This window comes from Micromys minutus, assembly GCF_963924665.1.
Source record: "Micromys minutus genome assembly, chromosome: 13".
NCBI classification, from domain to species: domain Eukaryota; kingdom Metazoa; phylum Chordata; class Mammalia; order Rodentia; family Muridae; genus Micromys; species Micromys minutus.
The window spans coordinates 47,536,939-47,563,746 of NC_137982.1; the positions used below are offsets into that span (position 1 = coordinate 47,536,939).

The window sequence follows — 26,808 nt, forward strand, 5'->3', positions numbered from 1 at the left end:
TGTTAAAGAAACAGAAAGCTGCACCCTTCCTGCTGCCACCTGCTGGGCTATGGTGGCACATGGCCAGGGGCAACACACAACTGGGACTCACAAGCCTGGAAAAGGGACAGGGGTGGGAGGCTGGGGGGCTTGAAGGGTGGGCCTGGATTCAAGGGCACAGGTGGAGAAGGCAGCTGGCAGTGGTAATGGGACCAGCCCCTCCCTCAGGCCACTGTAGAATGGCATCTGGACAGGAAGGATCCTCTAGGCAAAGTTAGATCCTCAGAGCCGACTAACTGCTTGTAACTGTTGCCTGTCAACTCATTTAAAACACAAAGCTACAGAACCTAAAACTATTAGGAGTCTTGCTGTTGACATTAGCCGGGAACAATACAGTTCACCCAAAACTTAGAATTTTCATGCTTTGTTTTTATCTGAATTCTGTTTAAATGCTTGTTCTTCCCTAATAACAAGAAAACCTAAAAATAATGTTCTTGCTTTTAACCCAAAATTGTTTACAGATTGCAAATGAAGTTAGTACTGACATATCTAAAAATTTCTCTTTTTTTGTAAAAGTAAAACTTTTTTTAAGCTTCAGAGAATCATGTGAATCTACCTCCCAAAGGTCAAATGGACTGTATTAACAACTATTATTTAATCTTCAAATAATAAAAAGACCATATGCTTAAACCAGATTATTTTTCTTACAGACAAGCTGCCCCTGCCCATCCCGGATTCATAATGAACTCGGTACTTCCTTCCTCAGCTACTTTAAGCAGATGACATAAATGATCTCCAGCTCTTCCTCTACTTTCCTTACTGCAGCATGGGCAACTTCCTCCTGAGTGGAGAACAGGCCAGGATTAAGGTTCCTCTAACACCTCCCCCATTGCCTATACCACCCAGCATGGGAGACACGTGCATGAACAAAGCCTGAGGAGAGGGGAGATCTTGTGTCAGGGGAGCACTGGGCTGAAGAGATGGCTCAGTGGTCAAGATCGGGGTCTCACTTTATTCATTCATTCATTCATTTATTATAAGTACACTGTAGCTGTCTTCAGACACACCAAAAGAGGGCATCAGATCTCATTACAGATGGTTGAGAGCCACCATGTGGTTGCTGGGATTTGAACTCAGGACCTCTGGAAGAGCAGCCAGTGCTCTTAACCACTGAGCCATCTCTCCAGGCCAGGGTATCACCTTTTCAGAGAACCCCAGTTCTTCAAGTCCTGGAACCAATACTGGGCATCTCACAACTGCTTGTAACTCCAGCTCCAGGGGACTCTACACATCTGACTTCCACAGGACCTACACACACATAGTATATACTCAGACACACAAATGTGGTTTTTCTTCTTTTAAAGAAAGGAGAGAGGAAGGGGAAATGGGAGAAATGGCAGGGAAACAACTTCAGCAACATAAAAAGCTGCCACTGGGCAGTGAGTAAGTGAGGCAGGAAAATGAATCAATGCCACATTCCCTTGAAACCTGTTTCTGTTGGTCAGAGCTCACCCTGGATAGTGCTAAGACCAGAGTCCTTTGCATTGCATCATCCAAAGACCTGGGCAATCATCTGCAAAACTGGATAACTTGGTCTTTGATGTAATGTTTCATCAAAAGCCAGGCATTCCAAACACATGACTGTTACAGCAGCTGCCAAGAAAAGTCAACATCCTGGACATGAAACAGCAAAACCATGGCTCCTGAGCAGACAGGGTGATGTCCAAGTCAGAGCTGGCAGACCTGGGGCCTTGGAAGTCTGAAGGAGTGCCCATGGTAAAATGTCTCTCCTGGATATATGTGCCCATCAAGGTGCAGAGGACAAAAAGCTCTGCTGTCTCTGAATTCCTTCCTGGTACTCTCAGAGGCAGTGTGATATGCTGGTTAGAGTCAACACTTGTCTCTGTGTGTATCTAACAAAGTCACCTAAAAGAAATGATATTATATAAGATCTGAGATAACAACCAATCTCTTCTGGCCACACATAGGGCTGAGCAGTGCAAACTGGATTCTCTACATTCTCAGTAAAATACAAGCTGTAAATAATCTATGGCTTAAGTAATACACTTGATGGCAATTGTACAAACTCATCAGAGGATTCGAGCGTGCAGCTTTCACACACAAGTAGGCCAATTACTCTTTAGAAAAGCAAAGCTGATTATTCTGCAATACACATTTTAAAGTAAAGCTGGGATTATCACTTCCTCATCTCTCATGACGCAGCTGTGATGAGTGTGGTGGCCCATGCCTATGATCTCTGCACTGAGGAGGCTTAAGCAGAAGGATCAAGACTCCGAGGTCATCCTCTGCTACAAGTTCAAAACCAGATTGTCCTCTGAGACCCTATCAAAACCAAAGAAACTACCACTAGAGGAAAGTAACTCATTCCAGTTTCTCTGCTCACTGACAACTTCCCACTGTAGGCTCATCCCTTTGGGGATTGGGTCAAGACATAGGTGACATTTGTGGGCCATGGGCCATGAGTATAAGTGAAGACCACTCACAGGCTTTTCTTACCCTATTTTCCTCCTGCTTAGGTCCTTACCAGGAGGGTCCCTTTTCAGCATTTGAGGGTCATATACACAGGAGTGACACAATTCAGGAAGACAAACACAGATAAGGGACATAGCAGGCTTGTGGGGGTGTTCCGGGCTATTTTACTGAATTGGGGAGTACCAGAAAGCCAGGGTACTATTTAGAAGAAAAATAGAAAAACGGTGCATCTTGGTATTGATAGTTGAGAGCAATGGGTTTGACTCTCTTAATCGGTTTCTTTTCCATGGGGCCCTGGGGGTGGTGTGAGGACTGATTGTTGTCTCTGGGTGACACACTGTCATTCAGGAGTGATATATTATTTCTGAAATAAAAATTCAGAGAGTTTATCTTTGTCATACAGCATTTTTGGTTTATAATCTTATGAAATCTAGCCAAGAAATTGATATTCAACAGCTGATACTGCAGAACAACAACAAAAGCCACAGGAAAACGGGAACAGCATGGGATTTTTAAAAAAGGCTTGAACTGGGCAGTGGTGGTGCGCACCTTTAATCCCAGCACTCAGGAGGCAGAGGCAGGAGGATCTCTGAGTTTAAGGCCAGCCCGGTTTAGAGAGTGAGTTCCAAGACAGCTAGGATTACACAGAGAATCCCTACTTGAAAAACCAAAACATAAAAACAAAAGGAGCTGAGCCTTTAATCCCACAGCGGCTTAGATTTTTTTTTTTTTAAACATACTTTAATAAGGATACTTAAAACATTTCTACCTCCATTCTGGTCCACCTACCAAAGGTAGAGAAAGAAAGGTTAATAGGAAATAAGAGATGTGGACCTGCTTAGTAATAGTTCTTTGGGGCAATTCCAATCATTGTTGTCAGGATATCAGCAGGCCAGTTCAATAGTGTCAGGGTATCAGCAGTGCCATTCAACAGCACTGGGGTTATCACAGAGAAAGGAGCCTCAGTTGGGGAAATGCCTCCATGAGATCCAGCAGTAAGGCATGTTCTCAACTAGTGATCAAGGGGGGAGGGCCCAGCCCATTGTGGGTGGAGCCATCCCTGGCCCAGCCCATTGTGGGTGGTGCCATCCCTGGGCTGGTAGACCTGGGTTCTATAAGAAAGAAAGCTGAGCAAGCCAGGGGAAGCAAGCCAGTAAGCAACAACCTCCTTGGCCTCCGTATCAGCTCCTGCTTCCTGACCTGCTTGGGTTCCAGTCCTGACTTCCTTTGGTGATGAACAGCAATGTGGAAGTGTAAGCTGAATAAACCCTTTCCTCCCCAACTTGCTTCTTGGTCACGATGTTTGTGCAGGAATAGAAACCCTGAGATAACCTGCTTTGTTTACATGAAGGCTGGGGCAGAGAAGCTGGGAAAACTTAACCCATCTTTCGACCTCATTTCTTAGGGAGAGTCTTCAGAAAGAATTCAGTGCTCCAGCACAAATGAAGTCATATCACTTTTATTACAAACGTAAGCTATTTCTCTTGTCCCTGGGAGATGGTCTTTAGTGAGGAAGTAGCTAGTGGCTTATTTTATATTCAACTCATAGAAGTAAAACACAATTAACATCTAAACTTTACACGATTTGGGAGGGAAAATGTCTTTGCTGAAATCCAGTTGAAGGTCAAAAGGATAACAAAATAGTGTCTACTGTATGACTTACAGCCTGCCCTTCGCAACTCACCTGCATCAGTATAGAATGTAGGTGCTTGGGGAACTGGTGGTCCTTTTATATGTGGGGGAATCCAATTAGTTCTTTCACTTTTAGGATATTTGCTGTTAATTTCTCCCAAATACTTGCTCCAACCTGTTCGCCAGTCCTCACTGATTAACCACGATGACATAATCTAGTATTGGTATTAATCTAGTGTTGGTATTAATCTAGTATTGGTATTAATCTAGTGTTGGTATTAATCTAGTGTTGGTATTAATCTAGTGTTGGTATTAATCTAGTGTTGGTATTAATCTAGTGTTGGTATTAATCTAGTGTTGGTATTAATCTAGTGTTGGTATTAATCTAGTATTGGTATTAATCTAGTATTGGTATTAATCTAGTATTGGTATTAATCTAGTATTGGTATTAATCTAGTATTGGTATTAATCTAGTATTGGTATTAATCTAGTATTGGTATTAATCTAGTGTTGGTATTAATCTAGTGTTGGTATTAATCTAGTATTGGTATTAATCTAGTGTTGGTATTAATCTAGTATTGGTATTAATAAGGCACGACAATTTCTGCCAGGTCTGTTCCCGACAACTCATGTGGTCTTATTCTGCCTTTTATAATTAAATCAGAAACTTTTTCTTTATGTCTTTAGTTTTTCACTTTGTGTGCTAAGAAGATCCATTCCGTAAAACTATCTTCCTTTTTGCATAATGAGCCCCATGAGAGAATGAGTTGAAGGCAAAATGACCAAAATTCAATCAAGTTTTGGGCTCTGGGATGCACATATGCATCTTGCAGTCTCTGTTCTGCCAGAGTTAACTCTGCTTCAACTGCTGACTATCTTGGACTGTTTAAATCTCCTTGTAATGTTTAAAACAAATTATTTCACTCTTAAGACGTTAATCCAGTGATAGGACATAGCCAGTTAATACCTCCCCTTAATCTTTGACAATTATTAAGAGTTTGCAATTGAGCTCCTCTGATCTGTGTCTTTTGTGGTTAGATTTTTTTTTCTTATTTTATAACCCAAGTAGTTAATAGAATCTCTCTGCAGTTCTTCAGTAGCAATATAACCCCCCAGAACCACCTAATTCTTTGTGTTTCCTTAAACATTTTCTCTAAAGTATCTGCATCTGAACCAGACAACAAAATACCACCAGTGTAATACTAATGAATGGGGGATATTGTCTATGAATTATTTCCAGAAGTTATTGCATAAAATATTGACATGAAGTTAGACTCGTTAGCTTCCCTGTGGAAGAACTTTCCACTAGTATCTTCTCTTAGGTAAAGCATTCTTATTAGTAGGTACTGTGAAAGCAAACCTTGCTCTATCTTGCTCATGCAAGAGAATAGTATAAAAAGCAGTTTTACACCAATGCCTATCATAGGCCATGCCTTAGGTAAATAAAGTAGGTAAAGGAACTCCAGGCTGTAATGGACAGACCCATTGGTCCAATTACTCTTTTCACTGCTCTTAAATATATTAACATCCTCCATTTTCCCAATTTATTTTTTATAACAAATACAGGGGAATTCTGGGGGCTGGTAGACTCTTCTAGGTGTTGAGCCTCCAGCTGCTCTTGTACCACTTACTCAAGTGCCTTTAATTTTTTCCTTAGTTAAAGACCACTGACCTACCTACACAGGGTTATCAGTCAATCATTTTAAGGGTAGGGCTGTTGGCACTTTGTCAATAGTCCCCCCCCCATGAAGTTATAAATTCAGTCCCTGTTCTTTCCTGTGCTTGGACAACTGGCACAGCCTGGGCTGTTTTTGATGACACGTCAGTACCTTCTCCAGGAGCATCTACCACTTCACCCCTTATGTCACCATGGGCTGTGTCTAGGACTAAAGGAATGTTAATCTGAGCCCCCCACAGTTGTAGAAGATCCCTTCCCCCAGTTTATGTGCATAACAACCAGACAGGCTTTAACTTCCCATCTGACCTTTCGGTCTCACACATTTAAGCCACTGCACACTTTGTCTTATCTAAGTGTCGAATTCCTAGAAACTGTGTATTAACTTTTGAAGTGGCCATTCTGAATTTCAGGATTTTTGTGAAATGAGTTACATCAGCTTCTGTATCCACCAGATCCTCTATTTCAACACCATTTACTTGCAATTTTAATTTTGGCCTCTGATCATTAACTACTGTTTGCCAAAACACACATTTTCCAGTACTTGCAAACCCTTCTGTTCTTGCTACTGAAATGGTTTTACCTTTATGGAAGGAACAGCAACAGCTGATCCATCCCGTGTTCAGTTGCGTTCCTTTTTCTACGTTGGCCATAATTTTACGTTCTCCTTTAAAAATCTTCATGTATCGTTCCCGAATACACAATGAATCCTTAGGAAGTCAATCACTCCTTCCCAAGATCATTCCTATTGTCCCTGAGTGTGAAGGACCGTAAACTGAAGTAGTTATTTCATGCCTGAATTTGGGGGATAGAGTAAGATGTGTGGCCAAGACTAGGGCGGCACTGCCTGCAGTGGCACACATTAGGTCTGCCACACCAGGCAGTGGCACTCATTAGGTCTGCCATACTTAATTGAGGTTTTCTGCCTGTTTTTTCCTGGCTGACAGGAGGCAAACCGCTTGCAGTAGTGTCTCAAGCAAAGCCCACCATGTTGTTTCCCGACAGTAAGAAATTGCCTCGGGCTGGAGAGATGTCTCAGTGGTTAGAGCACTGACTGCTCTTTCAGAGGTCCTGAGTTCAATTCCCAGCAACCACATGGTGGCTCACAACAATCTCTGTAATGGGATCTGATGCTATCTGAAGACAGCTACAGGTAGATTCATATACATAAAATAAATAAATAAATCTTAAAAAAAAAAAAAAAGAAAGAAACTGCCTTGGCTATCTCTCTTGGGCCTACATTCATTGGTCCAATGGCAACCCTTGCCACATCACCTGCACACCCCTGGAAGCCTGGGCCTTCTTTCTGGTTTATATTTAGAAAACCCTTTGCCTTTAGAGATGCCTTGTTTACAATTTTGTTGCAAATGGCCAAATTTCCCACAATTAAAGCACCAAGCATTTTGAGATCTGAGACCTTAGCAGCTTGGTCATAGTCTCTTAGCAAATGACCGGTATTTCCCACAATTTTGATACTGGACCTCCAGCTATAGGCTGACTATGATATCATAGTATGGCTCATGTTAGAACCAGTACTGGTCATATCCCTTCTGTACTTGTCCATAGGCACTGCTCTTGACTTTCTAACTTCTTACAGTCGGTATACAAAATGTTATATGCCAAGGTCTCTATCAATACCTGCTTTGCATCAGGGTCTGATATAGCTTTGTTCACAGCTCAGCCAGTCTTTCAAACTGTTTTGAAACAAACAAACAAACAACAGCAAAACCCAGAAAATTCCCTCCGAGTACAAAGCAGAGGATATCCCAATGGTAGAAGTCAATAAATCTTGTGCTGGCATCTTGGAAAGAAAAATCCTCTTCTCCTATCATTTTCTCTACAGCATCTGAAACCCAATGCCCCACTCTGCCCAGCCCCGTGTCTGGACAGCTTTTGTGGGTCTTCATTCGTCCACCCTTTCCCACCCTTCTTCCCCGGTTTTAGCCCCTAACATTAGATCAGAAAGGAAAAACAAAAGAGAGGAAAGGAAAAAGATCCCTGAATAAAGCGTGGGGTAGAAAGGGGGAGAGATTATTGTTAGACTACTTTCTGCTGATTAGGGGCGAGTTTCTTGGGCCATGTTTGATCTTCAGGTGTCAGGATATCTAATTTATTCATCGCCTTGTTTCTTCTTGGCTCACAACTACTTAACAAATCATAGCCAACAGCAACCCACAACTCAACGTGCCTCTCAGGGAATTAACATGTGTATACCCTCTAAAAACTCGCCAGCATTCCAAATATCACACGGTTTCAGAAACTGTCTGTGGCTGGCAAAATCATGCCCCTGCTGCAGCAGGAAGCAAATCATAGTCAGGTGCTGTGAATCCCTGAAGCAGCCGTACACCCCATGCCTGGGACTGAAAATGAAAACATACTATTATAACTGTTAGCATCGAAGTTCCACTCCACAGTTACCTGGCAACAGCCAGGTATGCTCCACCCCACAGTTACCTGGCAACTACCAAGAATGCCTGGCACTATAAAAGGCACTGCTTGCCCCCTCCTCACTCTCTGGTTCCTCTCTTCCCCTCTTCCCCCTTTCTTTGTCCCTCAATCAAAGTAGCAGTGAACTGAAGCTAGCACTAGGTGTAGAAATCTTTCCAGTTACCCACTTCGGCAATTATTTGATGATAGGCTTACATTTACATGGAACGTCATCATTCCGAAGGGAATTATAGTCACCCAAAAGAACTGAGGTCCCATCAGGTGCCTTTAGTTCCAGCAAGAGACACAGAGGCAGATGTATCTCTGTGAGTTTGAAGTGAGCCCGGTCTATTGAGCAAGTTCCAGGGTTACACAGGAAATGAGAGACCAGACCACCTCTATCTTGGGTTCAGGCTCCATCTTAGAGAACCATACCTAAGGTTGAACTCAAGCTAATCACCAGGCCTGCACCTAGCACTAGTCTCCAGGTCACTCCCTCACAACTACCAATCAGGAGGAAAGCAGAAGTTACAGCTGCACCTAAATATATTTACTTATGACAGGTTATGGTTTGGCTCCCAGCACTAGCCAATCATTTTAATGGACAACAAATTTCATAGTAGCCCTGAAATCAGATGTGTGCCAAGCCGGGATCCCCCTTGCTTGTCTGCTTGCCTCTATAAACACTTGCTTGAAACTGGGCTTGGGGCTCACCCTCCTGTCTTGCTGTGTCTCAAGCTGGAGTTTGAATAAAGACCCCAGTGAGACAGCATTGGAAGTGACTCCTTGGCAGTCTTTTGGGGCTTGAGAAACAAGCACAACAAAACAAACAAACAAAATCCGAAATCCCCAGGAGTAAGCAACATGCTCAATCTCATAGACATTTGTTAAAATAATCAAATATTGAGAATGAAAAAAAAACTAGGCCTGAGAGATGGCTCAATGGTTAGAGCACTGACTGCTCTTCCAGAGGTCCTGAGTTCAATTCCCAGCAACCACATGGTGGCTCACAATCATCTGTAATGGGATCTGATGCCCTCTTCTGGTGTGTCTGAAGACAGCTACAGTGTACTTATAATAAATAAATAAATAAATAAATAAATAAATAAATAAATAAATAAATCTTTAAAATTTTTTCTTTAATAAAAAAGAATGAAAAAAATTTAAACAACATTAGATTTTTGTCTCTGGTTTAGTTTTACAGAACAGGGGTTTCATACATCCCAGGTTGGCCCAGAACTAGCCATGTAAAAATAACCTTGGACTTCTGACCCTCCTGTATCTGCCTCTTAGGGTGATATCACATGCACCATACCTGGTTTTATATAGTCCTGGAGATGATCCAGGGCTTCTTGCCTGGGAGGCAAGTGCTCTACCAATTAGCCCGGCCCTGTTTCTTCCACTCATATGCTAGAGTTTTGAGGAATATATGGATTTAGAAGCCCAGTGACCAGAAGCAAAGCCCACAACCATGCCCAGAGGATGACTCTGAGCATTCACTTCCCTTGCTAGTTTCTATTTTCTTTTCTTCAGAACTAGGAGATTTAATGAGATGTCCTATAAAACCCAAACCAGTCCCAAAATATTCTCACTGCTTTTAAAAATGATTTGATTCTTCTGAAATTTTTAAATATTTCAAAAGATTTTTATTTTATTTATTGTTCAAGACAAGGAGTTTTCACCACAGTGTGGGCAAGCCTGGAACTTGTGTGTAGGCTAGGCTGGCTACAGATACCCCAGAGATCTGCCTGTCTGTTTCCTAAATACTGAGATTAAAGGCATGCATCACCATTTCCAGAGGTTATCTCTCTATCTATCCATCCATCCATCAATCGATCATCTTTAACTTATCTGTCTGAGACATAGTCCTTTGAAGCCCAGGAAAGCCTTGAACTTACGGTCATCTGTTTGGCCTCCTGACAATCCACTTAGTTTTAGATTCCTGAAGTCTGGGAGTACAAACATGAGTCACCATGCTTCTCAGATGTGCTCTAGCAGACCTACCACTAGAATGAGAAATTCAGTTCTACGTTTGATTAGGAACAAAATATAAATGTACCAGGTAGAGTAGCAGAGGCCTATGGTCCCAGCACTTAGGTGGAGACAAGGGTCTCAGGAAATCAAAATCATATTCAGCTACAGAGTGAGTCTGAGGTCCCCCTGGTGAATTCGGGCCAACTTCCCTTGGGTTACTTCCTAAAAGGAATGAGAATAATAACAGGATTTACCTCTTAAAGGGGTCACAGGAATTAGAACGAGGGTGCTTGTTGAGTATGCACAAGCTCCGAGTTGACTGTGACTGAGCATCCTAGTGACTGCTGTAGACCAGACGCTAGAGCCGGTGGATGTGTGTGTAAACCAGCTGCCCAGGGCTTATGTACACAGAGCTGAACGTATAAAGTTTCTGATGGGTTCTTAGTATGTCAGACTATGTGATGACAGTTTCTATTCCTTTGTAGTAGTCAATGCCTTTTAAATTTTTTTTTTTTTTTGGATGCTTGCAGATAGTAGACAAGCACTCTATCACTGAATTACAGCCACACTGACAGTGCCCTTTTAATGGCATTTAGATCATTTGTTGTCAGTGCAAATGAATTCTAAAAGCTAGAGTTTTGATATAAATTTAAGCTAAAATTTTTGGGGCAGGGTCTCAGGTAGCCCAGGCTGGCCCTGAATTTACCTCATAGCCAGGAATTATCATCCTATCTTTGCCTCACAAGTACTAGGATTACAGGTGTGGTGATACTAAGTCTGGCTCAGTGTAGAAATATTAGTATAAAATTCCTATTGGGTTTAAAATCCATTTCCATTATCATATGAAATGACATTACATTTGTCAATAAAAGGAAGTGTTGTTTGATTCTTTAGATATAATTATAATTGTAAATTTGAATGGCTATGTAAAATGGTTTTAAATATTTTATTACCCACTTATGTGATCACAGTCCCTCAGTGATAATGAGTATTCAGAATATGAGGAACTCATCAGTAAAAAGTCTGAAGCAAAAACTGCATAAAGCCATTTCAACCATAAAACTCAATACTAAAATACAGTCACAGAGTTCAAGTTCAAAGTGATCATTAAAAAAATGGAAAATTTTTATGCAAATTCCATGGGTAATAGCTTCCCTAATAATTTGTATCTTATTTTTTTATCACAATTATATAACGAAAATGTTATGGAAAATTTTAATCAGCCATCACTTAGATGGCTCCGAGTCGCTTGCTGTTTATTCTAGTTCGCTTTAAAAAGAGACTTTCTGAGTTTGGGGTCACCCTCAATTACACAGTGAGTTCAAGACCAGCCTGGGCTGCATAAGAACCCATCTTAAACTATTTTTGTTATTAATTATTTCCTAGGTTAGGCTTGGTGGCATTGGGAAATGGATCTTCCTGAGTTCTAGGCCAATTTGGTCTACATAATGAATTTCAACAAATCAGGGCTGCATAGTGACAGCCTGTCTCAAAAATTTTTTTTCTGTACCTTGTGAAATGAAAGTTGACAGAACCTAATATAAAGTCTATAGGCCATACATCCCACCCTAGCACCCTTATCTCCTGGCTCTACTCCCCACCCTACACGCTCTTGTTTCAACGTTAGGGCTACAAGGATTGACAGAAGACAGTTTGACTAGATTTGAGTGTGTGTTTTATAGAATCAAGAGCTGGAGCAGGGCTATTTATGTCTAGGATATGTTGGGCCCTAGAGCTGGAGGTACTTTTAGGAAAGGGGGGGGTAAAAAATAGCTGGGCATGGTGGCTCACTCAGAGGCAGAGCCGTTTTGTTGGGCCCCGGTGGGAGAGGATGTGCCTAGTCCAGCAGAGACTTGATGTGCCAGGGTGAGTTGGTACCCAGTGGGGACCGCCCCTTTCTCAAAGATCTAAAGTGAATAAATAAAGGGGAAACATTGTTCTTCCAGTTAGCTCAGAATGTTAATATGTCCGTCAAAGTCACCTTGTAACAAGAAACGCAAGAATAACACACAAAAACACAAGTTCTAACTTCTCTATCAGGCACAAACGAGAAACAATCAGGCAGTGGCATCCATATAAAAAAGAAATTCATCCCTTAATACACAAAACCACAAATCCGACCCTTCCTCTCTATCAGGGAGAAACGAGAAACAACCAGAAAGTGGCACTCATAGGAAAAACTCACACACACAAAAATCACAAATCTGACCTTTCCTCTCTATCCGGCAGAAACGAGAAACAATTACACACAAGAAAAGAAACTCATCCCTCCCTCCTTGTCCCGAAGAGACAAAAGTAATCTGATTGGTGAGACGCTCTCGGCTGAGTCCACACCGATCTCAGATTGGGTCTCAAGATGTCTCCTGGTCTCTTGTGGCCATGGCCCCCTGATACATCCAATTTAACTGCATCTCAGCCATACATACAAACCCAAGGCCTTTTTCCAGAACAGATTTACAGATGTGGCACCACTCAGAGTTTACGAACAAACATAGAACAGCATAGGCTGCGCTGTGTGGAACCAAACTGCTGCGCAGCACAGACTACATGGACGGACTTGGTTTACAGACAGACAGGAAACAGGAAGTTTATCACAGCGTTACAAACACGTATAGATAGACCTAATTGGATTTGCCAGCATCACCCTCTAGATCAGTAGTCCTAAAAGCCTTGGGAAACCTCCAGGACCATGGACTAAAATGTAGCACCAAGAAAGTATTTGAGAACCTCAAAGACCAATCAGGAGCCGATTCAATGCGACCACACCAGAGTCTTTTATTCACAAGCTGGAGCTTGGGGCTTACCACACTGCAGGCCCACAGGATAGTTCTGGGGAGAAAAGCCCCCCTCATTAGAACAAAGTTTTATAAAAATTGGCAAGCAAGCAGTGTTTCTAGCTTTGCAAGTATCGAATTGGGGTGTTATTATAGCCTTTAGCATAATTGGCTGGTGCTAGGAGCCAAACCATAAACTTGTTTTCTTTTTAATTGGTATTAGGCAGAGGCGGGCTGGTAACCTGGAGGTGTAGATTTGTTGGGGAATAACCTGGAAACCGGTGCTAGATGCTGGATTTGTTGGGGAACTAACCTGAAGAAGCAGGTCTTGTTGGGGGTAGCCTGGAAACGAGCCAGGCTCAGGTTTTGTTGGGGTAGCATGGATACTGGAGCTAGGTACTATCCTGTTAGTTTACTTGAGTTTAAACTTAGGTTAGGTTTTCTAAGATGGAGTCTACACCCCAAAATTTGGTCTCTCAAAACCATCTAGAAAAACCAAGGATCAAAAAAGGAGAGGTAGCTAAGCAGGAGTCAGAGAGCAAGCCAGCCAAAGATTGGCTGTAGTTTCTGCTTCACTTCCTGCCCTGGTTTCCCTTGGTGATGACCATGACCTGGAAGTATACCATGTTTTCCTCTTCGAAGTTGGTTTTGGTCCTGGCATTTATTACAGCAACAGAAAGCAAAGTACAACCAGGGGGGTATCATGTAGCCCAGGGTGGCCCTCACACCCACTTCATAGCTGTGAATGTCCTTATATTTTTGAGACAGGACGTCTGTGTCTTAGAGCTAGTTGCAGACCAGGCTGGCCTGGTACTCTCAGAGATCCTTCTGCATCTGCTTCCTGATTTCTGTGATTAAAGTCCTGAGGTACCACACTTGACTGATTTTTTTTTTTTTTTTTTTTTTTGAATCTTCCAACCTCCACTCCCCAAGCCCACTGTGTGTTTTCGGGATTAGAAACGGTGTCACCCGCCCAGTTTGCAGAGATGAGGACCCAAGCCCACGCCTCACGGATTGAGTGTTGGGATTAAAGGTGTATGCCACCATCTGAATCCATTTCTAATCTTTCACAGGGAGGGACAGATAAATTGCAAAGGAATTTATTCTGAAGAATGTTAAAATATGCAATTTGTTGCAGGAAAAGACTTGTCAATTATGCCTTTCTTTCCCCAACGAAACATTTAAATGGAGATCTGCATTTTTTTTTTTTTTTTGAGACTGGGTCTCACTATTATAACACTGGCTCCCTGAAACTCCATGTAGGCCAGAGCCATCAGCCTTTGCCTTCAGAGTATGCTAGAGGTGTCCCATACTATGCCTGGCAAATCTGTAAATTGTTAATTTACAGTTGTTTCAGTGAGAGGGCTAAGCTGATTCCATGACAGGTTTCAAATTAGCAGTTAAAGAGATTAGGCCTAAAAACCCAGACCTCAGGCAGAGCTAGTCAAGCCCCACCACCTGGCCTGAAACAAGGACAATGGGTCAGCAGTTTCCAGCCAGCCCCCACGCCCCTGGAATGGAATGTCCTTAGAGACAGCAGTAGGACACGGCCCACCTACCCCAGGCTTCCGCAGCAACAATTTCCAGCCCTCACACCCCAGTAATGGTTCTGGAATACCTAGAGATAGAATAAGACAAAGCCCACCAACCCCGGGATTCCACCAAGGTGCTTTAAATCAGGCTTGTGAACTTATTTCAGGTCTATCTTGGTAATGGGAGACCCCAGCTTGCTAGACTTCTGCAGAATAAAACACTCAATGCGTTTACATGAGTCCAGGATGTTATTCTTCAGCAAATCGTGGGCCCTTACAGTGGGTGTTTCGAGATCATCTAATCCTGTATTTGCTTTTATTTGATAAACTAACTAAATAAAGCCCAAATGATTCTGAATCCCTTTGCCAAGCCGAAAAACAATTCGACTTACTTCATTCATATGCTGCACAATAAGACTTGAAACAGCCACCACATTAAATAAGAAACCAATCTCTAGCCAACAGGTAGGGAGCCTAAACGGCCGGAAGCCTTTTAGAAACTTAGCAAAGCGTTCCGTTCTTTAAACTCGGTACCCAAAACAAGTGGTTCTGCCTCTTCCTCGCATACGGTCTGCATTTTTTAAGTGTGCAAGCTGCTTAAGGTGAAGATCTCAGTAACTCAGCCGCATTTTGCGGCCTGTGAGAACAAGACTGCAACGTTGTAGTGTGGGTCTCCCAAGAAGGCGGAGCAGTCATTTTCCACACGTTGGCTTGCAACATTTAGGCACCTCCGCTGGAGGCGAAGCGGCCAATCGGCTGTCTCACAGCCTTAAGTCTCCAGTACGAAAAGCGTGACTTTAAATCGGGGACCGGAGTGGGGTGAACTCGGAAATGGAGACCTAGAGGCGCGCGGGGGAGGGGCGAGAGGAGCTAGAAGAAAGGGAAAGGCCTTTCTCTAAGCAGACTCGCGGTCACGCGGCTTTCTCCCGACGTGGGCGCTCACCATTGGTCGAGCTGTAGCTGACGTAAGCGTAGCTGCCGGGCGCGAACCGCAGCGAGGGCGGTGCTGCGTTGGAAGTTGGCGAGGCGCGCGCGCTCCCGCCGGCGGCCCAATCCCCGCTCTCCGCACTCGGCCCGCCAACCCACTGGTCCAGTCGCGCTCCGCTTCGTCGTGACCCCGCCCCCGGTGGGCGGGCACCGCGCGGACAGCACATCACGTGGTGACTAGCCCCGCCTCTTCCTCTCGGTCCCATATTGAACTCGAGTTGGAAGAGGCGAGTCCGGTCTCAAAATGGAGGTAAAACCGCCGCCCGGTCGCCCCCAGCCTGACTCCGGCCGTCGCCGCCGCCGCCGGGGGGAGGAGGTATTAGGGGGAGAGCGGGGGGTTGCTGGGTAGTTGCCGGCATGGGGGGGCTTTGGCTCGATGGGAGCGGGGAGGCCCGGGGAAACCGGGACGATCGTCCCGCGCTTTGCGCTGAGGGCGGTGGGAGGGGGAGGGGAGCAGGCCGTGTGGCCTCATCGAGGCCCTCCGTCGGCCTAGTCCTCTCGGCCGGCCGCACCAGCAGCCCTAGAAGACACGGCGCGGCCGGGGAGTGGGTCCGCGGCCGGGCGAGGAGCCCTCGGGCTGCGGGGCCTGACTGGCGAGGCCGCGGGCGGCATGGCGGGCCTCCGCGGGAGCGGTTGGGAGGAGGCGGTGGGGGAGGGGAGGAGCACATCCGGGCGAGCGGAGCAGGCGGGCGGCGGCCACATTGACATTGATCCCGCCGCCGCGTTACGAAATGGCGCATTGGCGCGCAATGGCCGCCGCCTGGCTACGCCGCCAAGAAGGAGTGCGCGGGATTGGAGGGAACGGCGGGAGGCTGCCGGGCAGAAAATGCCGCAGATGGCCTCCAGGCTCCGGGCGCGGTGCTTTCCGCTGGGGTGCTGCCGGCGTGGATCTAGGCCTTGGCGGGCCTTCTGGGTGACAATCCGCGCAGTACTCTGCCCGGATTTTCTCAGCGCTCATATGGGGATACATTACTGAAAAGCTTGCTGCTTTAAGGTGCTTCCTAACCCTCTGCTTGTGCTTGGAATAAGAGTATTTACAGCGTCCTATGGTTGAAGTCTTAACCATCTCGGGGTTTGAGTGTAGTTGTTTATTTGGAGCTTAATTTTTTTTTTTTAACCTAATTTCTCATACTTCGGATTGGCCCGGGTTATGGTTTCCTGGATTTTGGTTTTAGAGAACTGCGACCATATTAGAAAAATACCACGATTGCGATAATCTTGTGTGTACAGGGGTGTTGATTTTTGTGTATTGTCAATGCAATTCGAGGTTTGCATAAATGGGATTAAGTGAATTATTTGGGTAGTTGATCATTTAACGGGTTTCTGGTATGTGGCTGTCTTTGCATATTGAATGTTCTAACATTTCTGTTTCTAGAAAATAGAAGATTCTCTAAATGTAAAAGTGATCCCCCTTTAAGGACTTTCGTTGAATTGTTTTAATGCGTTCATTAAAAGCGTTCACTTGAAAGTAAAACCTTAAAGAAGAAAACCACAGGCTAGATATGTCCTCAGTCTCTCAGTTACGGTTTTGTTCCTAATTCCTCTGGTCGGGCAGTATATGCTATACCTTGTAAATCTAAGTTTACTTGCTTGTGAATATAGGAATTTCATTCAAAATTACTTAAAACCATATGACAAGAATGGGTATTACCAAGGTAAACTGATTACAGATAGATAGCTAACAAGTGGAACCAGGTGTGAATGGTGTATACCCACCTGTTTTCCTAGTATTTGAAAGGTGAGGTTGGACTGCCTCAAGTTCCAGGTTAGCTTAGCCTGCCTTTCCTTGAGAACCTGCCCCCAAACCCTCACTCTTTGTCCCCACAAGGTATTATGGGGTTGTTTTAAGTTTTGACTGTGTTCTGTTTTGTTCTTTGTGGAATATGCCTATTTTGCTTAGGAATGTCTTAACTGATGAGTTGGAAATGTGAATTTCTCGTATTTTGCCATTGTAAGCTTTAAGCTGAATTTAATCGATCATGTTTTAAATTTTTAAGTTTGTTGGTGTTACAGACTGAGGGTAGTGAAAATGGCATGGGTTGAATAATGCTGAGTCTTTGGGGTTTATTTTTTTAGTGAAAGACTTGTTTTTGCTGTTTATGAGTTTTTTTTTAAAAAGACAATTACTATGCATCTTCTACTGGCCTTTAAAAACTGGATATGTAGTCCAGGCCAGGCTCTGTCTCCCAAACGTTGAAATTAACTGGTGTGTACTAGCATGCCCAGCGTGGAGCAGATTTTTAATTGGGTGGAGTATTGATGTTACAGATTTTGAGACACTTAGAACTTAGTTTATTTTCTCCGGAGAAAAAAAGCTATGTAAATCTTTTTTCTTCAGGGCCATGATCCAAAGGAACCAGAGCAGCTGAGGAAGCTGTTCATTGGTGGGCTGAGCTTCGAAACCACAGATGACAGTTTAAGAGAACATTTTGAGAAATGGGGCACACTTACAGACTGTGTGGTGAGTTCTTGGGGTAAAAATGGTCTTGAAAAGGAATGGGGGCTTATAGGAAGGACTATTTAATTTAATACTTCGAATTATTTTGTAGGTTATGAGAGATCCTCAAACAAAACGTTCCAGGGGCTTTGGCTTTGTGACCTACTCTTGTGTTGAAGAGGTGGATGCTGCAATGTGTGCTCGGCCACACAAGGTTGATGGGCGTGTGGTGGAACCAAAGAGAGCTGTTTCTAGAGAGGTATTTTAATAACATGTTGTATAATGGTTGGAACTGTTTCAGTTTGGTTTTTTGACTTAAAATTATTTTATTTGTAGGATTCTGTGAAGCCTGGTGCCCATTTAACGGTGAAGAAAATCTTTGTTGGTGGTATTAAAGAGGATACGGAAGAATATAATCTGAGAGACTACTTTGAAAAGTATGGCAAGATTGAAACCATAGAAGTTATGGAAGACAGGCAGAGTGGGAAAAAGAGAGGATTTGCTTTTGTAACTTTTGATGATCATGACACAGTTGATAAAATTGTTGGTAAGTAACACTTATTTATTAACTTGTTTTGAAAGGATATAATTTAAGTTTTCATAAAACAGCAAGGTCAGTGGTTCTCTACCTTCCTAATGCTGTGACTCTTATACAGTTCCTCCTGTTGTGATTCCCAACCATAAAATTATTTTTATTGCTACTTTATAACTAATTGTGCTGTTATGAATCGTGTATATCCATGTATATTTGGTAAGCAGGATATCTGATATGATACAACCTATAGGTTGAGAAGTAGTCGTCTAGATCAGAAAACATTTTCCTAGAGTACCTCCCATTCTCTTCAATCATACCAATGGCATTTCATTACATAATGATAAACATGTTTTTCCAAACAAAAACTAACTTCTCTTGTTTTTGACTTAAAAAACTCTAGTTCAGAAATACCACACTATTAATGGGCATAATTGTGAAGTGAAAAAGGCCCTTTCTAAACAGGAGATGCAGTCAGCTGGATCTCAGAGAGGTGAGTTGGATCAGATACAACTAGTAAATATATAAATAGTACACACGAACAGTTGTGGAAAAGATTTTGAAATTTTTACTCCAACTCATGTTACAGGTCGTGGAGGTGGATCTGGCAACTTTATGGGTCGTGGAGGAAACTTTGGAGGTGGTGGAGGAAACTTTGGTCGTGGAGGAAACTTTGGTGGAAGAGGTACGGTGTGCTTATTACATGTACTAGTGTATCAGGAATTTGGCAGTAAATTGAAAGTACAATTTTGACTGAAATCTTGCTTTTGCTCAGGAGGCTATGGCGGTGGAGGTGGAGGCAGCAGAGGTAGTTATGGAGGTGGTGATGGTGGATATAATGGATTTGGAGGTGATGGTAAGTCTTAAAATGTTGACTTTGTTTGGCCTTTTTAAATTTCTGCATTGCTGGAAATCACACATGCGGCCTCAAATGCTAGGTGGTAGGACTTAAAAAATGTGGTAGGTGACCTGTTTTGGTTTAAACAACCACGTTAAAAATGTCGCACCTTCCAATCCCAAAACTCTGAATAGATTGAAGTAGTTTCTAACTAGTACCACAGAAAAGGAAGCCTCTTCCCACGGATGGAAGTAAAATACTGTCTTTGGGGTTAGTAAGATTTATTGTGGGCTGGAGAGGTGGATCAGTGGTTAAAAAAGAACACTGACTGTTCCAGAGGTCCTGAGTTCAATTCCCAGCAATCACATGGTAAACTCACAACCTTCTATAATGAGATTTGATGTCCTCTTCTGGTTTGTCTGAATACAGCTACAGTGCACTCATACACACAAAAATATTTTTTTTTAATTTATTGTGTCAGCAGTAGAGCTAAAATTGGTCTGTGTGAGGCTGTCTTTTCTGAAGCAAAATTGAAATTTTTTTTAAAAAAACAAAAATGCCAATCTTAAAGTTTTACCAGTCAAGACTGCTTGTGTTCTGTGACTAGATTCTAGAGCGGTAGAGGTTTGTTGCCATTTACAGTATGCAGTTATAAAACCAATTATTTGGTCCCTATGAACTTTGTGTGGCTTTCTTTGCAGGTGGCAACTATGGTGGTGGCCCTGGTTACAGCAGTAGAGGAGGCTATGGAGGTGGTGGACCAGGATATGGAAACCAAGGCGGTGGCTATGGTGGTGGAGGAGGAGGATATGATGGTTACAATGAAGGAGGGAATTTTGGTGGAGGTAGGTTATAGATGTCTGGGTTAAATGCAAACCATCATTTAAATCAAAACTGTAGTACTTGTAATTGCTTAAAGGATAAACTGGGGGAAGTTGTTGCTGTTTATAGCTATATTGTAACCCTGACTGACCATAGTCGTAGTTTTGGGAATATTAGCACTGCCTGCATGAATTTCAAGTTAGTCTGGATATTAGAGAAGTGTATAATTTGATCTTTTGTTTTTTTTTTAAGATTTCTTTTTGTATGTGTACACAGTACCTGATATCAGAGGCACTAGAAAAAGGCATCAGGTCCCATTACAGATGGTCATGAGCCACCATGTGGTTGCTGGGAATTAAACTCAGGACCTCTGGAAGAGCAGTCAATATCCTTAACCTCTGAGCCATCTCCAGCCCCCAATTAAATGCTTTTAGGCGTATTCACAGTATCTTATAATTATTATCACTATTCCCAGAACATTTTCATTATCCCAACTCTAGGACCTTTTATTAAGACATGATCTCACAGCCCAGCAAGCCTCTCAGACCGTGTATTGGCCTCTGGCTTTGAGCTTTCCTGTATCCACCTCCCAAGTGCTGGGGCTGTACATACATATGCCACACTTGGTTTGTAAATTCTTTTTGCAGTGTCTGTAGATGCTGTGAGTTGACAAGCTTTACTATTTATTATAGTGAAATGTACATGTACTTGTTCAGCAAACTACAAGGGAAGTTTTTAAGTTTGGCTTATTGCTGAGTTTTTTCTAACTCTTAGTACTTCTAAACTAGGGTAAATGGGATGTGCAAATTATTTGAATAATTAGACTAAATGAATAGGATACCATTATGTAGCAGTATTGGTTATATACTTACTAACTGTACCATGTACTACACACAAATTACATGTAATGTTACATGAGAAACTTAAACTTAATTGCTGTGACTGATAATCAACAACGTTCTGTTTCTGCTTTAAAAGCTACATCAAAGTCGCATTAAAACTGGCAGCTTTAATGGTCTAAAGATGGAGGAAATGGAGAAGTGGGTGTTTATATACACTAAAATGTGATGAGCTCTGTGCTCTTCTGGACAGCTGCTATTTAGTGTAGCAGCTTTTTACATGTTAGATCAGTTAGGCTTCAGATACCTATGATTGCAGTTAATGCTTGCTTGAAAAGAACTACTTGCCATGATAGTCCAAATATTGTGGTAACTACAAATAAATCTTTTGTTATTTCAGGTAACTATGGTGGTGGTGGAAACTATAATGACTTTGGAAATTATAGTGGACAGCAACAATCAAATTATGGACCCATGAAAGGGGGCAGTTTTGGTGGAAGAAGCTCAGGCAGTCCCTATGGAGGTAAGTCTTTCTTAATTAAAATTTGTTTGGAGCCATTTTGGTTAACATTACATATATTAAACTGTATTTGTCATTTCCAGGTGGCTATGGATCTGGAGGTGGAAGTGGTGGATATGGTAGCAGAAGGTTTTAAAATAAAACAGAAACGGTAGGTATCTTAAAATTTTTTTTAATCATGATAAAAAGAATATATGGAATTGTTCACTGAGTGTAATAATTTTTTTATCCTGTATTATTCAACAGGCTACAGTTCTTAGCAGGAGAGAGAGCGAGGAGTTGTCAGGAAAGCTGCAGGTTACTTTGAGACAGTCGTCCTAAATGCATTAGAGGAACTGTAAAAATCTGCCACAGGAGGAACGAGGATCCATAGTCAGAAAGTTACTGCAGCTTAAACAGGAAACCCTTCTTGTTCAGGACTGTCATAGCCACAGTTTGCAAAAAGTGCAGCTATTGATTAATGCAATGTAGTGTCAATTAGATGTACATTCCTGAGGTCTTTTATCTGTTGTAGCTTTGTCTTTTTCTTTTCCTTTTCATTACATCAGGTATATTGCCCTGTAAATTGTGGTAGTGGTACCAGGAATAAAAAATTAAGGAATTTTTAACTTTTCAATATTTGTGTAGTTCAGTTTTTCTACATTTTAGTACAGAAACTAATAAAATGCAGTTTTGAAGGTGTTTCCTTGTGAGTTAACAAGTAAAGAAGATCATTGTTAATTACTATTTTGTATGAATTTTGCTAAAGTTAACTGTAAAGAAACACCTACTGACTTGCAATTTAAGGGGAATCTATTCTCCCCACTTCCAAAACCGTGGTGAGTGGGCACTGACATGTGGAGAGAACAGATATTTGTATGTTTGCAATGTGTGTTTTAGATAATTAGGATTGGGTAATAAAAATAGCATTTGTGACTTTAATAGCATTAAGATTACATTCAAATGAAAAAGATCTCAAAAGTTGCTGTTTGGTTTTTGTGCATTTTCTTTCAAAATGTAATCATGATTTTAGTGTGTTAGACTTACTAAGTCCTAGCCATGTTAAGAACATCTTCATTCCACATTCACCTTGATCACATTGAAACTGCTGCCAATAGTTTGGGTGTAAAGTGTCTATACTGCCCTCTACTTACCAAGGCTGGCAGATGTATGCCATCTCCCTGCTTAACAAACAGTCTTTTCATATACAACCACCAAGTCTGCTGTGTCTGAGCAAACTGGTGGGTACCTGGTTTGTTTCTGATTTTAAAATTCAAGGTCTCAAAGCCCCATTTGGTCTATCATTGGTTAAGTTCCCCACACAGCTTTTCAGAGCAAAGGAATAAAGTCACTCGTTTGAACCCCTGACTGGCTGGCATGCTTTCCGTTTGATGCCCTGTCCATTTTGCTGGATGATGAAACAAAGGGTAGTGAGGTGTCCAAACAAAGCAGCAGCAGATGTAGCACAGTTCAGTTGCTCAGTGCAAGCACCTCACTTCCCAAATAGCTCAATTCAAATTCAGAACATCTTAAGTTCCCAAAGAACACATGGTTATTCTTTGTACATATTTCATTCTAAAACATGTTGGGTGTGAGAATTTGTTTGGAGACCCTGTTTGAGAGGAGCTTTAGATACTAGGGTCATATATATGAAAAAAGTACTGTTGCTCCAGCTAGTGTTTTAACAGTTTCAAGTCCTAAGTATGCCCTGCTATTACTTTCTTTGGCAGTTGACCGTTAAATTTAGATTTTTAATTTTTAAAGTATAAGCTAAACAAGCAATAAAAAGGGGAATGGGGCCTGCTAGTATTTCAATATGCTCTCTTGCTTTTTCTGTGCCTCTGTGCATTAATATTTGGATGCATGCAGTGCTAGCATGGAACTTTGATCTTCACAAATACTGCAGTTTTTCCAGAAAACACTCACAAATGTAACAGACAACATTCCATTTGTTAATGGGCATATGTGCATACGCAGTTTAGAAAATAGGCTCATGTTAGAAACTGGTTACATTCTTCATAACTAAAATGTGGTTATATGAATGGACACTGTCAATGTTCATAGCTTAAACCTGGGTACCTGGTCAAAATGCTTAGGAAACATTAAAATTGAGCTAAATTGTCTCAAGTCCTTTTATTTATATAATAAAGATTAAAGGAATGGGGGAGGCTGACATTTCCTGGTTTTGTTTGTGAAATTGTTGGGCACAACCTTGACAGTATCCTTTAATGAGGTCAATTGTATTAACCAACTTTTTATGTTCTGGAACTAGTATGTATAATAGTGAAACCTTTTTCAGTAAGTTGATGTTTACAACCTATAATCAGGTGATATCTGTATGTGGCCTGTTTATAAGTTGTACCGAGTTAGTTTTTGTGAACAGTGTGGAAGAGTAAGCCATGAGCGGTTTAACCAGCTTTAAAGGACCTAAGTTATGCTTTGGATCAAAGGAAAACCCACTAAGACAGGACTTCAGCAGCCAATTGAGTATGGACAAGTCAGCATAAATAAAGAATGAGAAGGCAGCAGCAAGAGCTTCAACAACAGAAGTGGAGGCATAAGATACCATGGTGATAGTGAGCAACTTCCCAAAAGCTAGTTAAAGCTGCTTATTGCAACTGAAATGTCGAAGAAAGTAGCAGGAAGGAGCTCCTCCGCCTTTTGGAACATCAATGAGCTAGTTGCCACAAGCACTAGGTCTAGCATTTAGACCTGCAAGGAAGGGCATTAAGCATTAGGTAAGGCTTGAACTTGAATTTTTTCACTAATTAAAGAGTACCTTTTTGTAAAGCAAGGTAAGAGTAATCTTTTTGATTTGCAGGTGAATGAGAACCCTACCTGCCTAACTGAGGAATGTCTTTCCCACCACCTTAAATACGAAGGTTTCTGGCTGGGTAAGGTTTGTAGCTCACAGTAAAAACCCATGACACCATTGGTTTTCCTACAAAGTCAATGTCAGTCTGAGACATTACCCCTCAAGCTCAGTTTTATCTTGGTACCCCATTGAACATGTTCTAAGACTTAGGCAGTTATATTCCACAGTGCCATGGGTGTTTGTCATGAGCCAGATGTGGCCTCTTGATCTGTACGACTTGCTGTTGTAAAGTCAGCTTTCAATAAGGGGAAGTTATGTTTGGCTTTTCAAAAAGTAATTTTTGATGTCTGGCTTAAGTTACCATTACCCACCCGAGGGAAAACAAGGAATTTTCACAGTTGTCAGAGTAATTGTCTTCCTCAAAGTTCTCTAGCAAATTTACTATTGCATGGACCAGTAGGGACAGTCGGTTTGCTTACGTGTTTTCAGTCTCCCTATTATACAAACAGGGTCTCAGTGTTGTCCTAGCATGGACCTCAGTCCACCAGCCTTTTGTTGCCCAAATGCTGGGATTAAGGGGTGGTGCCTATATAACTTGTGTTCCTTTAAAATCCAAAGAATAGTTGGGTTACTACTCAAGTATGTTGCTCATTGTCCATAAGGGCTATTTCTGCTGCCCTGAAAGAAAGGGCTTTGAAAATTGCTTAATTCAGGTTACTTTAGAATTATTTTCAGGAGACAAATCTGCAATGTTTCCCACACAGGGATACCTGCATCCACAGTTTGCATAGCAGTACTGAACTCAGAAACCAATAAGGTAGCAGTCTTTCACTGGTGGTTACGTAATTTAGAGAAACATTTAAAGGGCATTTACAGTCTGTTTCCTTTCTGAAATAAAATTATTTTACTTAATGTGGTTCCATTGTCATTTCTGCAAAGACACATTGATAGCAAACGGTGAATAAAACAAATGAGGTTGACTTTGGTTTTCTTGGACCTCTGAGATACAGCTCCCAGTTTACATGTCTGAAAGGTGTTCACATGTCTAAATTAGGGAACACGTGGTGAAGTTAATCTAGCAGGGACTACAGAGAAATGAGCTTGGTCTTTAAAACTCTGTAACTGGCATGGTAGTACGCATGCAGACATGCAAGGTGCTGCAGGGACTGGTGACATCCAAAACCTAACATGTTTCTCATCTTTGACAGCAGAGGTGGTCTGTAATTCAGTTGTTCCATTTGTAGCATAATGAACTGTTAAAGATGACCTTTTCATTAAAGTATTTTTAGAAATGTGTGTGTGTGGTTTTTTTGCTTTGCAATGCTTTTTGATTTAAGTGTTTACTGTAAAGTTGAAATATAAGTAGGAAGTAGAGACAAGTGTACTGCCTCTTAATACAAAGACACCATATGTTTCTTAGTTTCATAAATAAGTACTGAGTTTGGGAAGTGCCTAGCCAGCAACACGTGGCCCCAATTGAGTTACCTGGTAAATTTAAATCCATGTGAGGATTCTTGGTAGGATTTTGACACTTTGAATATTGGTTTTCTGTGCTATGAAACTAGCAGCCACAAGTTGCTTTATTGAGTCCTGCCCTGAAATGAGGGTTATTATAACCAAAATGTAAGATTATGGGATCAGCTCCACCCCTGGACACAAACAGAATGCTGCCTAACATAAAGAGAAGACTAGAGCCCTTAAATTTTCTTTAGCAAAATCGAGATCCTGTTAAGCACTAGGTGGGTATAGGTTTACTAAAGTGACAATTTGCCATCACATTGAAAATGCGGTGGTAGGTATATACTAGTTCATAACACTACAGCTAACAGTTGTGGCAGCTAACTAGAAGGTAAGTAGATCTAGAGACCTTAGATTTAGAGATTGCCAGACAGGTGGCAAGTTAAATATAGTGCAATTTAGATCTTTAAAAAGAACACATGGACACTTTGTATCCATTTGGTATGACCACATTTTTAAGAATTGTGTTTTACCTAGACGTACATAATGTGTTTGCCTTGTGTCCTTGGAACCTAGAAGAGGACTTTTCCCTGGAGCGAGATGAGTTACTGTGCTGAGAGCCAAACCATTGTCTTTTAAGTGGCAGGTTTTGTTAACAGCTGAACCACCTTTCTTGCTCTTTTCATTGCAACTTTTAAGGGCATCAAGTAGTCTGTTGGATCTATCTGGAGTTTATAATAATTTTCTTTTTCAATAGACATTGTGTTTCACTGTGTATTTAGGGAAACATTAAGCTTCAGATAGGTTGCCTGCTGTGAACTAATTTCAGCTGTCTTAATGTCCTCATTTTAAAAAACTGTCAAGATGTAGAGGTTCTGTTTAGTACTTAAGCTTAGCCTATCAAGTTTTGAACTTAATTATGTGGGTGTGGACAATTATTTGAGGGTTATTGTTTCCTTAGATGTTTGGTATTGCCAAGTTTGAAATACTGTGTTTTGGGCTTAGTGGCTAAGGGTATGTTTCTATAGCACTTGGGTTTGATTCCCAGCACCCACGTGGGGCAGTTAAGCTATTTACTTCTAGTCCCAAGGGACC

General features: G+C 41.9%; 1 protein-coding gene across 3 annotated transcripts; it reads left to right on the forward strand.

Annotated features, from left to right (window-relative positions):
* Window positions 1-15,670: 15,670 nt before the first annotated feature.
* HNRNPA3 (heterogeneous nuclear ribonucleoprotein A3) lies at window positions 15,671-25,513 on the forward strand. Of its 3 annotated transcripts, none has more exons than XM_080927083.1 (11): window positions 15,671-15,789; window positions 17,812-17,934; window positions 18,023-18,169; window positions 18,247-18,457; window positions 18,846-18,935; window positions 19,032-19,127; window positions 19,218-19,298; window positions 19,982-20,125; window positions 21,342-21,464; window positions 21,545-21,612; window positions 24,262-25,513. In XM_080927083.1, exons 1-10 carry the CDS (start codon window positions 15,718-15,720, stop codon window positions 21,595-21,597), a joined length of 1,140 nt encoding a protein of 379 aa, XP_080783209.1. In that variant the 5' UTR covers window positions 15,671-15,717; the 3' UTR covers window positions 21,598-21,612; window positions 24,262-25,513. The 3 variants fall into 3 exon arrangements, with proteins under 3 accessions (XP_080783209.1, XP_080783208.1, XP_080783210.1); XM_080927082.1 differs by lacking the exon at window positions 24,262-25,513 and adding an exon at window positions 21,708-22,077; XM_080927084.1 differs by lacking the exon at window positions 24,262-25,513 and adding an exon at window positions 21,708-22,077 and having other exon boundaries at window positions 15,671-15,723.
* The last annotated feature ends 1,295 nt before the right edge of the window (window positions 25,514-26,808 follow it).

Excerpts from the sequence above, each read along its gene's own strand:
- HNRNPA3 (XM_080927083.1), top strand. The coding sequence starts at position 15,718 with ATGGAGGTAAAACCGCCGCCCGGTCGCCCCCAGCCTGACTCCGGCCGT. Across the intron at positions 15,790-17,811 it reads GCCGCCGCCGGGGGGAGGAG|GGCCATGATCCAAAGGAACC; the intron begins GTATTAGGGGGA and ends TTTTTTCTTCAG. Across the intron at positions 19,299-19,981 it reads TAATGGATTTGGAGGTGATG|GTGGCAACTATGGTGGTGGC; the intron begins GTAAGTCTTAAA and ends CTTTCTTTGCAG.